The sequence below is a fragment of the Dendrobates tinctorius genome, unplaced genomic scaffold, assembly GCF_039654945.1.
Source record: "Dendrobates tinctorius isolate UK_male_01 unplaced genomic scaffold, ASM3965494v1 ptg000257l, whole genome shotgun sequence".
Taxonomy (NCBI): domain Eukaryota; kingdom Metazoa; phylum Chordata; class Amphibia; order Anura; family Dendrobatidae; genus Dendrobates; species Dendrobates tinctorius.
In genome coordinates this window covers 3,598,641-3,614,118 of record NW_027361924.1, presented here as the reverse complement: position 1 = coordinate 3,614,118, position 15,478 = coordinate 3,598,641, and the positions used below count along the sequence as shown (strand labels likewise).

The 15,478-nt window shown below is 46.0% G+C and overlaps 1 protein-coding gene across 5 annotated transcripts in view; it reads right to left on the bottom strand.

Annotated features, from left to right (window-relative positions):
* Positions 1–15,478, bottom strand: part of CACNA1H (calcium voltage-gated channel subunit alpha1 H) — a 256,461-nt gene that overhangs the window by 10,865 nt on the left and 230,118 nt on the right. For all 5 annotated transcript variants that reach the window (XM_073558450.1, XM_073558454.1, XM_073558453.1 and 2 more), the window contains exon 28: positions 1,200–1,278. In XM_073558450.1, coding sequence (XP_073414551.1) covers positions 1,200–1,278 — 79 coding nt within the window. The remainder of the gene's footprint in view (positions 1–1,199; positions 1,279–15,478) is intronic.

Below are 15,478 nucleotides of genomic sequence, written 5' to 3'. Positions count from 1 at the left end.
GAAACGCGTTGTATGGGTTTTGTTTTCAATTCTAATTCATTTTTTTTAGAACAGGTATAACCTGTTTCAGTGATGTACCAAATACTTTATCTTCAGTATATTGTATAGATTTAACATCATCCTTCTAGACTACATTTAACCTGAATGATAAAGTAATAATTGCAGCATTGAAATGCGTAGTCTACATTGTTTAGAGCACTTTATGGAATCCAGTTCACCTCCTAAACTCAGCATATCTGATTAAACTAGACAGTATGTCAAAGTAACGCGTTTTCTAGCTTGGATAGATAGGTTCAAGTTCATCCTTCTGGATCTGATGTAACCTGATAAAGTAATCAATACAACACCGAAATGCGTTGTCTATATTGTATGGCGCTCTGACATCCTAGTTCATTATTCTAGAACTGGAAAGACCTTCTTGAATTATTAAAACGCTGAAACTCGTCTACATTTTATAGTTTCAAATTCATCCTTGTAGATCAGATATAACCTGATAAAGTAATCAGCACAACACAGAAACGCGTGGGTCACATTGTATAGAGCTCTTTTACATTAACGTTCATCCTTCTAGACCTGATGTGGCTGAGTAGATTAGACAGTGAGACACTATAACGCGATGTCTACATCTATAAAGTAATCAGTACAACATTAAAACACGTTATGTACATTGCGTACCTTTTAGTCAATCTTCTAGACCTGGGATAACCTAACGTAATCAGTACAACATTAAAACGCGTTGTCACCTTTGTGTAACATTCCTATGGATTTGAGATTTTAATTTTAGGCCAACCATACCCATCATCTGCTTACTATTTCAATATTCTTCCTGCCGATGAATAGAATTTATTTAGCATGTTTTTAAGCTTCGTTGGGTAGAAAAATCGAAGGAGAACAGTGGCCTCCACCTCATGCTGTCATTTTTAATTACGAAATGTGTTCTCGTGGTGACTTTTATTGATAAGTCCATTCCATGAACCTTGCGGACACAGTCAACAGCTGTGAATAATCTCAGATGTCAAAACTCACTAGAAATCCACTGATAGTGAGCAGATGTGGCTTCTAATCTTCGAATGATCAGAGAATGTTTCCTGATAGGGCTGAAACCACGCCAGCTCAAACTATTTTTACTAAACATTTTTTTTTAGTATCACCACAAGTATTCAAATCCAAAAAATGATGGCGCTCTTTGGCTTACTCACCAAGCTTCCCGAAAAGCTCCACTCCCAGGGCGGCGTAGATGAAAAACAGGAGCATGAAAAGAAGTCCGAGGTTTCCTACCTGCCGAGGAAAGCGCAAGGCAATGTTAAAATAGACACCTCCACCTAAAAACATCTACAATACTTTCATAGTGCGGCGTAGACCAAGAAGAACATCGGTATAAAAATACAGTCAGTTGGAACCACTACTGGATTGACCAGGCATTCGTTGACCAACCTTGGAAAATTGCTGTTGGGTCAACCATGTGAAACAAGTTTAAAGGTTGCCAATGGTAAGTCATGTGTTAGAGACCCTTGTAAGAAACTCTGAGGGTCACAATTGGTTACTCACTTTTTGCTTACTATTATGATATGTCCTAGTAAATCACTTTTTGCTCAAGCTTTGAGATCACCATTGGTGAAACACGACTGCCCTAGAAGATCACCGCTTGATCATTCCTGGTCACCAAGTATTGATAGGTAAATTACATCTTGGTTATCCTTGTGAAATGCCCTTAAATTTCATTATTGGTAAATTGGTACTTGGTCATCATTGTAAAGAAGCCTATGAAAATCACCACAGGGCAATCAATATTTGTCACTCCTTGGGAAGACCATCTATGGTTAATCACCTCTTGGTACCCATTATGAAATGCCATTGGCAATCTTCACTGGTAAAGTGCTAAGTGATCCCCCTTGTGAAATGACCTTGGAGATCACCATTGACAGATCAACATTGGGAAGACACTTTTGTGAAATGTGCTTGAAGGTCGCCATTGGTAAATTTCTACTTCTCACCAAATATTGATTGGTAATTGCTTTATGGCCATCCTTGTGAAATACCCTTTAATATCACCATTGGTCACTCATAGAAGAAGCCTTTGAAGGTCACCATGGGCAATCAATACTTGTCACTCTTGTGAAGATCACCATTGATTAATCATTTCTCTGGTCAGCATCATGAAATCTCCTTGGGATTATCCACTGGGAAATGACTAAATGGTCTCCATTGGTTAATATTTTCCTGGTTACCATTGTGACAACTCCTTGATCCTCACCATTGGTAAATCACATCTTGATCACCCTTGAAACTCACTAGCTCACTGTTGATTAATCACTACTCAAGAAAAAATTTCCTCCCTCGGGAGTTTCTTGTGCTGCGTGTTTCTACGTGCAAGATGCCAGAATGTCTTGAATTATGATCATTTGGAGTCCTTATCTAAATTTGTATAAAAGTAATGGTGGACTCATCTGTAGGTAGATCACTTTGGCTAGTCATTACTTGGTCACATTTCAGAAGCTCATTTCTCGATCACCACTGGTAGGTCACTCCTTGGTCTTGGTGTAATTCTACAAGATCACTCTTGTAAAAAGCCAAGGAAACTTAACCGAATGAAACCACATTTGGTCAACCGAGACCTTGGAGAACTGTTGTTTAATAACTTTTGGGATCCCCAATGGTAACTCACTAATTGAATTGATCCATGTGATCACTGACATCATAGCACCACGGGCAAAGCCTGGTAAACTTAGAAGGCAGTTATATGTCCACCATCGGGCCATCTTCTCATAGTTGCAGCTAGTCATAGTCCGTGTGGCCCCTGACCACTCTACCCAAGTACCATGACCTAGATCAAGTGGCTTGTTTGTCCTTCCAACCTTTATTCTGGTGTTGAATGCCATTGGTCTACAGATCAAAAAGTTAACCAACCACCCCTAAATTGTTTTGAAGGTAACCAACCCTATAAACTAAAAAAGTTTCCATCAACAGCTCTAGAGATCAATCCTTTCTGGTATTAATATCTGGAAACCTTTTTGTGGGAGTGTGATTAATATTTCAGAAGATGAACGCGGTGATGGACAGAATGACAGCAAAGGTCAGAAAGGTCTCACGGGATGGTGGAGTTTGTTTTAGCGAAGTCAACTTTCTGCCAATAACATTGAAGTTTAGACCTTTTTTGATGAAGTGAAGAGTTCAGCTCCGGTGAGTGAAGGACAGCTGTCATATATTCCTCCACCAGCGCCGGGCTTAATAAGATGATTGCGGGGGAAGCAAGCGGTCGTCCGTCTGAATTCACTTGATATTCATTGAGGGAGTCCACCAAGAGATGTCCTATTACCACAGCTAATTTAGTTGTATAGTGCAAACCAGCAGGTCGGCTCAAGGACTCTGAAGAAAGATGACGGCCGTGGAGACGTCCTCATCCGTGCATGTTAATGAACGAGATCTAAGAAGTGTTCACCTGACACCGACACGAGGCTCCAGAGAGGAGAATCAAGGACCTGAATATACAGATGTGTTATCAACTGCAGGACTATTGATGTATCGGAAAATCAACACTCCGCACCCAATTATATCTGACACTTACTATTCATGATGCTCCAAGGATGGAAGCAAGGTTGTAAGTCAGGTAACCGACACCGGGCTGGGTGTTAGTATACAGTAATGACACTAGGGGTACAGGATAATGACACTCGGGTACGGGATAATGACGCTAGGGATACAGGATAATGACACTGATACTTGGGGTACAGGATAATGACGCTAGGGGTACAGGATAATGACACTGATACTTGGGGTACGGGATAATGACACTAGGGGTACAGGGTAATGACACTGACACTTGGGATGCATGATAATGACACTGACACTTGGGGTGCAGGATAATGACACTGACACTTGGGATGCAGGATAATGACACTGATACTTGGGGTACAGGATAATGACACTTGGGGTACAGGATAATGACACTGACACTTGGGGTACAGGATAATGACACTGACACTTGGGGTACAGGATATTGACACTGACACTAGGGGTACAGGATAATGACACTGACACTAGGGGTACAGGATAATGACACTTGGGGTGCAGGATAATGACACTGACACTCTGACACTCGGGGTACAGGATAATGACACTGATACTTGGGGTACGGGATATTGACACTGACACTAGGGGTACAGGATAATGACACTTGGGGTGCAGGATAATGACACTGACACTTGGGGTACCGGATAATGACACTGACACTCGGGGTACAGGATAATGACACTGATACTTGGGGTGAATGACGCTGACACTCAGGGTACAGGATAATGACACTGACACTTGGGGTACAGGATAATGACACTGACACTTGGGGTACAGGATAATGACACTGACACTTGGGGTACAGGATAATGACACTAGGGGTACAGGATAATGACACTGACACTTGGGGTACAGGATAATGACACTTGGGGTGCAGGATAATGACACTGATACTTGGGGTGCAGGATCATGACACTAGGGGTACAGGATAATGACACTTGGGGTACAGGATAATGACACTGACACTTGGGGCACAGGATAATGACACTGATACTTGGGGTGCAGGATAATGATAATGACACTTGGGGTGCAGGATAATGACACTAGGGGTACAGGATAATGACACTGACACTTGGGGTGCAGGATAATGACACTGATACTTGGGGTGCAGGATAATGACACTGATACTTGGGGTGCAGGATAATGACGCTGACACTCGCGGTACAGGATAATGACACTGATACTTGGGGTGCAGGATAATGACACTGACACTTGGGGTACAGGATAATGACACTGACACTTGGGGTACAGGATAATGACACTAGGGGTACAGGATAATGACACTGATACTTGGGGTGCAGGATAATGACACTAGGAGTACAGGATAATGACACTGACACTCGGGGTACAGGATAATGACACTGACACTTGGGGTACAGGATAATGACACTGACACTTGGGGTGCAAGATAATGACACTGACACTCGGGGTACAGGATAATGACGCTGACACTCGGGGTACAGGATAATGACGCTGATACTCGGGGTACAGGATAATGACGCTGATACTCGGGGTACAGGATAATGACGCTGACACTCGGGGTACAGGATAATGACACTGACACTGGGGGTACAGGATAATGACACTGACACTCGGGGTACAGGATAATGACACTGACACTCGGGGTACAGGATAATGACAGTCGGGGTACAGGATAATGACACTGACACTGGGGGTACAGGATAATGACACTGACACTCGGGGTACAGGATAATGACACTGATACTTGGGGTACAGGATAATGACACTGACACTCGGGGTGCAGGATAATGACGCTGACACTCGGGGTACAGGATAATGACGCTGACACTCGGGGTACAGGATAATGATGCTGACACTGGGGGTACAGGATAATGACGCTGACACTCGGGGTACAGGATAATGACGCTGACACTCGGGGCACAGGATAATGACGCTGACACTCGGGGTACAGGATAATGACGCTGACACTCGGGGTACAGGATAATGACGCTGACACTCGGGGTACAGGATAATGAAGCTGACACTCGGGATATAGGATAATGGCGCTGACACTGGGGGTACAGGATAATGACACTGATACTCGGGGTACAGGATAATGACACTGATACTCGGGGTACAGGATAATGACACTGACACTGGGGGTACAGGATAATGACACTGATACTTGGGGTGCAGGATAATGACACTGACACTCGGGGTGCAGGATAATGACACTGACACTCGGGGTACAGGATAATGACGCTGACACTCGGGGGTACAGGTAATGACGCTGACACTCGGGGTATAGGATAATGACGCTGACACTGGGGGTACATGATAATGACGCTGATACTTGGGGTACAGGATAATGACGCTGACACTCGGGGTACAGGATAATGACACTGACACTTGGGGTTCAGGATAATGACACTGACACTCGGGGTACAGGATAATGACGCTGACACTCGGGGGTACAGGTAATGACGCTGACACTTGGGGTAAAGGATAATGACGCTGACACTGGGGGTACATGATAATGACGCTGATACTTGGGGTACAGGATAATGACACTGACACTCGGGGTACAGGATAATGACACTGACACTGGGGGTACAGGATAATGACACTGACACTTGGGGTGCAGGATAATGATACTGACACTTGGGGTGCAGGATAATGATACTGACACTTGAGGTACAGGATAATGACACTAGGGGTACAGGATAATGACACTAGGGGTACAGGATAATGACACTTGGGGTGCAGGATAATGACACTGACACTCTGGGTACAGGATAATGACACTCTGGGTACAGGATAATGACACTGATACTTGGGGTGCAGGATAATGACACTTGGGGTACAGGATAATGACACTGACACTTGGGGTGCAGGATAATGACACTGACACTCGGGGTACAGGATAATGACACAGATACTTGGGGTACAGGATAATGACACTGACACTCTGGGTACAGGATAATGACACTGATACTTGGGGTGCAGGATAATGACACCTGGGGTACAGGATAATGACACTGACACTTGGGGTACAGGATAATGACGCTGATACTTGGGGTACAGGATAATGACACTGACACTCGGGGTACAGGATAATGACACTAGGGGTACAGGATAATGACACTTGGGGTGCAGGATAATGACACTGACACTCGGGGTACAGGATAATGACGCTGACACTCGGGGGTACAGGTAATGACGCTGACACTCGGGGTATAGGATAATGACGCTGACACTGGGGGTACATGATAATGACGCTGATACTTGGGGTACAGGATAATGACACTGACACTGGGGGTACAGGATAATGACACTGACACTTGGGGTGCAGGATAATGACACTGACACTTGGGGTGCAGGATAATGATACTGACACTTGAGGTACAGGATAATGACACTAGGGGTACAGGATAATGACACTTGGGGTGCAGGATAATGACACTGACACTCTGGGTACAGGATAATGACACTCTGGGTACAGGATAATGACACTGACACTTGGGGTGCAGGATAATGACACTTGGGGTACAGGATAATGACACTTGGGGTACAGGATAATGACACTGACACTTGGGGTACAGGATAATGACACTAGGGGTACAGGATAATGACACTTGGGGTGCAGGATAATGACACTGACACTTGGGGTGCAGGATAATGACACTGACACTTGGGGTGCAGGATAATGACACTGACACTTGGGGTACAGGATAATGACACTGACACTTGGGGTGCAAGATAATGACACTGACACTCGGGGTACAGGATAATGACGCTGACACTCGGGGTACAGGATAATGACGCTGATACTCGGGGTACAGGATAATGACGCTGATACTCGGGGTACAGGATAATGACGCTGACACTCGGGGTACAGGATAATGACGCTGACACTGGGGGTACAGGATAATGACACTGACACTCGGGGTACAGGATAATGACACTGACACTCGGGGTACAGGATAATAACAGTCGGGGTACAGGATAATGACACTGACACTGGGGGTACAGGATAATGACACTGACACTCGGGGTACAGGATAATGACACTGATACTTGGGGTACAGGATAATGACACTGACACTCGGGGTGCAGGATAATGACGCTGACACTCGGGGTACAGGATAATGACGCTGACACTCGGGGTACAGGATAATGACGCTGACACTGGGGGTACAGGATAATGACGCTGACACTCGGGGTACAGGATAATGACGCTGACACTCGGGGCACAGGATAATGACGCTGACACTCGGGGTACAGGATAATGACGCTGACACTCGGGGTACAGGATAATGACGCTGACACTCGGGGTACAGGATAATGAAGCTGACACTCGGGATATAGGATAATGGCGCTGACACTGGGGGTACAGGATAATGACGCTGATACTTGGGGTACAGGATAATGACGCTGATACTCGGGGTACAGGATAATGACACTGACACTCGGGGTACAGGATAATGACACTGACACTGGGGGTACAGGATAATGACACTGATACTTGGGGTGCAGGATAATGACACTGACACTCGGGGTGCAGGATAATGACACTGACACTCGGGGTACAGGATAATGACGCTGACACTCGGGGGTACAGGTAATGACGCTGACACTCGGGGTATAGGATAATGACGCTGACACTGGGGGTACATGATAATGACGCTGATACTCGGGGTACAGGATAATGACGCTGACACTCAGGGTACAGGATAATGACGCTGACACTCGGGGTTCAGGATAATGACACTGACACTCGGGGTACAGGATAATGACGCTGACACTCGGGGGTACAGGTAATGACGCTGACACTTGGGGTATAGGATAATGACGCTGACACTGGGGGTACATGATAATGACGCTGATACTTGGGGTACAGGATAATGACACTGACACTCGGGGTACAGGATAATGACACTGACACTGGGGGTACAGGATAATGACACTGACACTTGGGGTGCAGGATAATGATACTGACACTTGGGGTGCAGGATAATGATACTGACACTTGAGGTACAGGATAATGACACTAGGGGTACAGGATAATGACACTAGGGGTACAGGATAATGACACTTGGGGTGCAGGATAATGACACTGACACTCTGGGTACAGGATAATGACACTCTGGGTACAGGATAATGACACTGATACTTGGGGTGCAGGATAATGACACTTGGGGTACAGGATAATGACACTGACACTTGGGGTGCAGGATAATGACACTGACACTCGGGGTACAGGATAATGACGCTGATACTTGGGGTGCAGGATAATGACACTTGGGGTACAGGATAATGACACTGACACTTGGGGTACAGGATAATGACACTGACACTCGGGGTACAGGATAATGACACAGATACTTGGGGTACAGGATAATGACACTGACACTCTGGGTACAGGATAATGACACTGATACTTGGGGTGCAGGATAATGACACCTGGGGTACAGGATAATGACACTGACACTTGGGGTACAGGATAATGACGCTGATACTTGGGGTACAGGATAATGACACTGACACTCGGGGTACAGGATAATGACACTAGGGGTACAGGATAATGACACTTGGGGTGCAGGATAATGACACTGACACTCGGGGTACAGGATAATGACGCTGACACTCGGGGGTACAGGTAATGACGCTGACACTCGGGGTATAGGATAATGACGCTGACACTGGGGGTACATGATAATGACGCTGATACTTGGGGTACAGGATAATGACACTGACACTGGGGTTACAGGATAATGACACTGACACTTGGGGTGCAGGATAATGACACTGACACTTGGGGTGCAGGATAATGATACTGACACTTGAGGTACAGGATAATGACACTAGGGGTACAGGATAATGACACTAGGGGTACAGGATAATGACACTTGGGGTGCAGGATAATGACACTGACACTCTGGGTACAGGATAATGACACTCTGGGTACAGGATAATGACACTGACACTTGGGGTGCAGGATAATGACACTTGGGGTACAGGATAATGACACTTGGGGTACAGGATAATGACACTGACACTCGGGGTACAGGATAATGACACTAGGGGTACAGGATAATGACACTTGGGGTGCAGGATAATGACACTGACACTTGGGGTGCAGGATAATGACACTGACACTTGGGGTACAGGATAATGACACTGACACTCGGGGTACAGGATAATGACACTAGGGGTACAGGATAATGACACTTGGGGTGCAGGATAATGACACTTGGGGTGCAGGATAATGACACTAACACTTGGGGTGCAGGATAATGACACTGACACTCGGGGTACAGGATAATGACACTAGGGGTACAGGATAATGACACTTGGGGTGCAGGATAATGACACTGACACTTGGGGTGCAGGATAATGACACTTGGGGTGCAGGATAATGACACTGACACTCGGGGTACAGGATAATGACACTAGGGGTACAGGATAATGACACTTGGGGTGCAGGATAATGACACTGACACTCGGGGTACAGGATAATGACGCTGACACTCGGGGGTACAGGTAATGACGCTGACACTCGGGGTATAGGATAATGACGCTGACACTGGGGGTACATGATAATGACGCTGATACTTGGGGTACAGGATAATGACACTGACACTGGGGGTACAGGATAATGACACTGACACTTGGGGTGCAGGATAATGACACTGACACTTGGGGTGCAGGATAATGATACTGACACTTGAGGTACAGGATAATGACACTAGGGGTACAGGATAATGACACTAGGGGTACAGGATAATGACACTTGGGGTGCAGGATAATGACACTGACACTCTGGGTACAGGATAATGACACTGGGTACAGGATAATGACACTGACACTTGGGGTGCAGGATAATGACACTTGGGGTACAGGATAATGACACTTGGGGTACAGGATAATGACACTCGGGGTACAGGATAATGACACTAGGGGTACAGGATAATGACACTTGGGGTGCAGGATAATGACACTGACACTTGGGGTGCAGGATAATGACACTTGGGGTACAGGATAATGACACTGACACTGGGGGTACAGGATAATGACACTGACACTTGGAGTACAGGATAATGACACTTGGGGTGCAGGATAATGACACTGACACTGGGGGTACAGGATAATGACACTGACACTTGGGGTGCAGGATAATGACACTTGGGGTACAGGATAATGACACTGACACTGGGGGTACAGGATAATGACACTGACACTCGGGGTACAGGATAATGACACTAACACTTGGGGTGCAGGATAATGACACTTGGGGTACAGGATAATGACACTGACACTTGGGGTGCAGGATAATGACACTGACACTCGGGGTACAGGATAATGACACTAACACTTGGGGTGCAGGATAATGACACTTGGGGTACAGGATAATGACACTGACACTTGGGGTGCAGGATAATGACACTGACACTCGGGGTACAGGATAATGACGCTGATACTTGGGGTGCAGGATAATGACACTTGGGGTACAGGATAATGACACTGACACTTGGGGTACAGGATAATGACACTGACACTCGGGGTACAGGATAATGACACAGATACTTGGGGTACAGGATAATGACACTGACACTCTGGGTACAGGATAATGACACTGATACTTGGGGTGCAGGATAATGACACCTGGGGTACAGGATAATGACACTGACACTTGGGGTACAGGATAATGACGCTGATACTTGGGGTACAGGATAATGACACTGACACTCGGGGTACAGGATAATGACACTAGGGGTACAGGATAATGACACTTGGGGTGCAGGATAATGACACTGACACTCGGGGTACAGGATAATGACGCTGACACTCGGGGGTACAGGTAATGACGCTGACACTCGGGGTATAGGATAATGACGCTGACACTGGGGGTACATGATAATGACGCTGATACTTGGGGTACAGGATAATGACACTGACACTGGGGTTACAGGATAATGACACTGACACTTGGGGTGCAGGATAATGACACTGACACTTGGGGTGCAGGATAATGATACTGACACTTGAGGTACAGGATAATGACACTAGGGGTACAGGATAATGACACTTGGGGTGCAGGATAATGACACTGACACTCTGGGTACAGGATAATGACACTCTGGGTACAGGATAATGACACTGACACTTGGGGTGCAGGATAATGACACTTGGGGTACAGGATAATGACACTTGGGGTACAGGATAATGACACTGACACTCGGGGTACAGGATAATGACACTAGGGGTACAGGATAATGACACTTGGGGTGCAGGATAATGACACTGACACTTGGGGTGCAGGATAATGACACTGACACTTGGGGTACAGGATAATGACACTGACACTCGGGGTACAGGATAATGACACTAGGGGTACAGGATAATGACACTTGGGGTGCAGGATAATGACACTTGGGGTGCAGGATAATGACACTAACACTTGGGGTGCAGGATAATGACACTGACACTCGGGGTACAGGATAATGACACTAGGGGTACAGGATAATGACACTTGGGGTGCAGGATAATGACACTGACACTTGGGGTGCAGGATAATGACACTTGGGGTGCAGGATAATGACACTGACACTCGGGGTACAGGATAATGACACTAGGGGTACAGGATAATGACACTTGGGGTGCAGGATAATGACACTGACACTCGGGGTACAGGATAATGACGCTGACACTCGGGGGTACAGGTAATGACGCTGACACTCGGGGTATAGGATAATGACGCTGACACTGGGGGTACATGATAATGACGCTGATACTTGGGGTACAGGATAATGACACTGACACTGGGGGTACAGGATAATGACACTGACACTTGGGGTGCAGGATAATGACACTGACACTTGGGGTGCAGGATAATGATACTGACACTTGAGGTACAGGATAATGACACTAGGGGTACAGGATAATGACACTAGGGGTACAGGATAATGACACTTGGGGTGCAGGATAATGACACTGACACTCTGGGTACAGGATAATGACACTGGGTACAGGATAATGACACTGACACTTGGGGTGCAGGATAATGACACTTGGGGTACAGGATAATGACACTTGGGGTACAGGATAATGACACTCGGGGTACAGGATAATGACACTAGGGGTACAGGATAATGACACTTGGGGTGCAGGATAATGACACTGACACTTGGGGTGCAGGATAATGACACTTGGGGTACAGGATAATGACACTGACACTGGGGGTACAGGATAATGACACTGACACTTGGAGTACAGGATAATGACACTTGGGGTGCAGGATAATGACACTGACACTGGGGGTACAGGATAATGACACTGACACTTGGGGTGCAGGATAATGACACTTGGGGTACAGGATAATGACACTGACACTGGGGGTACAGGATAATGACACTGACACTCGGGGTACAGGATAATGACACTAACACTTGGGGTGCAGGATAATGACACTTGGGGTGCAGGATAATGACACTTGGGGTACAGGATAATGACACTTGGGGTACAGGATAATGACACTAACACTTGGGGTGCAGGATAATGACACTGACACTCGGGGTACAGGATAATGACACTGACACTGGGGGTACAGGATAATGACACTGACACTCGGGGTACAGGATAATGACACTTGGGGTGCAGGATAATGACACTAACACTTGGGGTGCAGGATAATGACACTTGGGGTGCAGGATAATGACACTAGGGGTACAGGATAATGACACTTGGGGTACAGGATAATGACACTAACACTTGGGGTGCAGGATAATGACACTTGGGGTGCAGGATAATGACACTAGGGGTACAGGATAATGACACTTGGGGTGCAGGATAATGACACTTGGGGTACAGGATAATGACACTGACACTCGGGGTACAGGATAATGACGCTGATACTTGGGGTACAGGATAATGACACTTGGGGTGCAGGATAATGACACTGACACTTGGGGTGCAGGATAATGACACTTGGGGTGCAGGATAATGACACTTGGGGTGCAGGATAATGACACTTGGGGTGCAGGATAATGACACTTGGGGTGCAGGATAATGACACTGACACTTGCGTACAGTTAGTGACGCTGACGCTTGGGTCTTCCCTGGATAGAGGAGGGGGCACTATATATAGAGGGTTGCGATATGGAGACCCCTGGCATATTTCGGTGACTCCTGAGCTTTGATGGCAGTGATCATGTTGCTCCGTCGCCCGGCTCGTTTGCACTTCCCGCCAGCACTGTGACCAGTTCTTATGCCACCCAGCTGGGCACACGTCCTCCTTGCGGCATCATGAGAGCGCCCACGCTGCGTGTTGGCAGGTATTCACGCTGTGACACACGTCACCACAGTGAGGACTGCAGACATAATGTCCCTCGCTGGCAGAGGAGTGCCGGAGGCGGGGGCTGGCTTCCTAATTTTGCACATCTCTCCTGATTTTCCTCACATCCATTGTTTGTGCACCATCAGCCCACACCGCGGCATGTCAGCCATGCGAGCACATAATACCCAGGGGGCCTGTCAGGAAGGGTTACTAAGGAAGCTGCACAATGCCAACTGCTGGGAGGGCAGGAGCCACAGTCTTGTGCTGCAGCTGCCCGTGGCTCAGTGACACTACATGTCAGCTCTCCTGGCTGGGTCCGCTTTACCGCATGTGTTCCTGAAGGGCAGCAGTGTGTGCCCACTTTATGACGCACTGGCATGTGTTGGCGGCATACACCGGGGAATCCTCTCTCAGTGTAGTATGGCTGACCCCTTCTAGACGCAGAGTCTGGGCCCTGTTACGTGATTCTGTGCTGCGTTCTTCTTCGGACACTATATGGCTGTATTATTTCCATACATAGCAACCTGAAAACTGCTGTGAAGAAGGCAGAGAAAAGTGGGGGTGACACCCTAATAAATACAGGGAACTTATACCCTACGCTACATAGTGGTACACTATATGGCGGAATTATTTGCATCTGTATACCCTATACTTTATGAAAGTACACTATTTGGCAATATTATTTGCTCCTGCATATCTTACACTATATGGCTGTACACCATATGGCAGTAGTATTTGCTTGTGCAGACCATATACTATATGGAGGTGCACTATAAGATGGGTGATTTGCACCTACATACCCTATACTATATGACACTACACCCTATGGCAGTATTATCTGCTTCTGCATACTCTATGCTATATGGAGGTGCACTATAAGACAGGAGATTTGCATCTACATACTCTTTACTATATGGCGATACACTATATGGCGGTATTATATGTATCTGCATATGCTACACTATATGGAGGTACACTACATGGCGGTATTTGCATCTGTATATGCTATACTATATGGAAGTACACTACATGGCGGTATTATATGCATCTGCATACATCACTGTGAGGACGGTAGGGGGAGAGTTCCCCTATGGAACATAACAGTCATATACTATCAGACCGCTACATTTTTTCATAACTCCTATTAGTTAAATGGCACAATTTTTTTGTTTGGCAGTTTTATTTGGGCACTGTATGGTAGTATTATTTAGGCAATATGTGATGTATGTTTTACTATTTCAGCATTATTTGGTAGTATTGCATTACGCTCTTGAGCACTATATAGCAATGTTATTTGGGCAATATATGACATTATATGGATATTACTGTAGTAGCATTATTTAGGCTCTCTATGTGTGCATACTTTGGGTAAGCTATATAATGTTATATGGATTTTGGGTTATATTTTGGGCGGTTTATGGAGAAATTATATATAAACTACGGTATTACCATTTGGGTACAATATGGTATTATTTGCACCTTCTTTTACTATTGTTTTGTGAACCAAATGGACACTGTAGGTTTGTATACTTTGGGACATACAGTAAATGATGATGATATCTAGGTATTATATGTGTTATAATTCGTTCACTATATGGTGGTATTAAATAG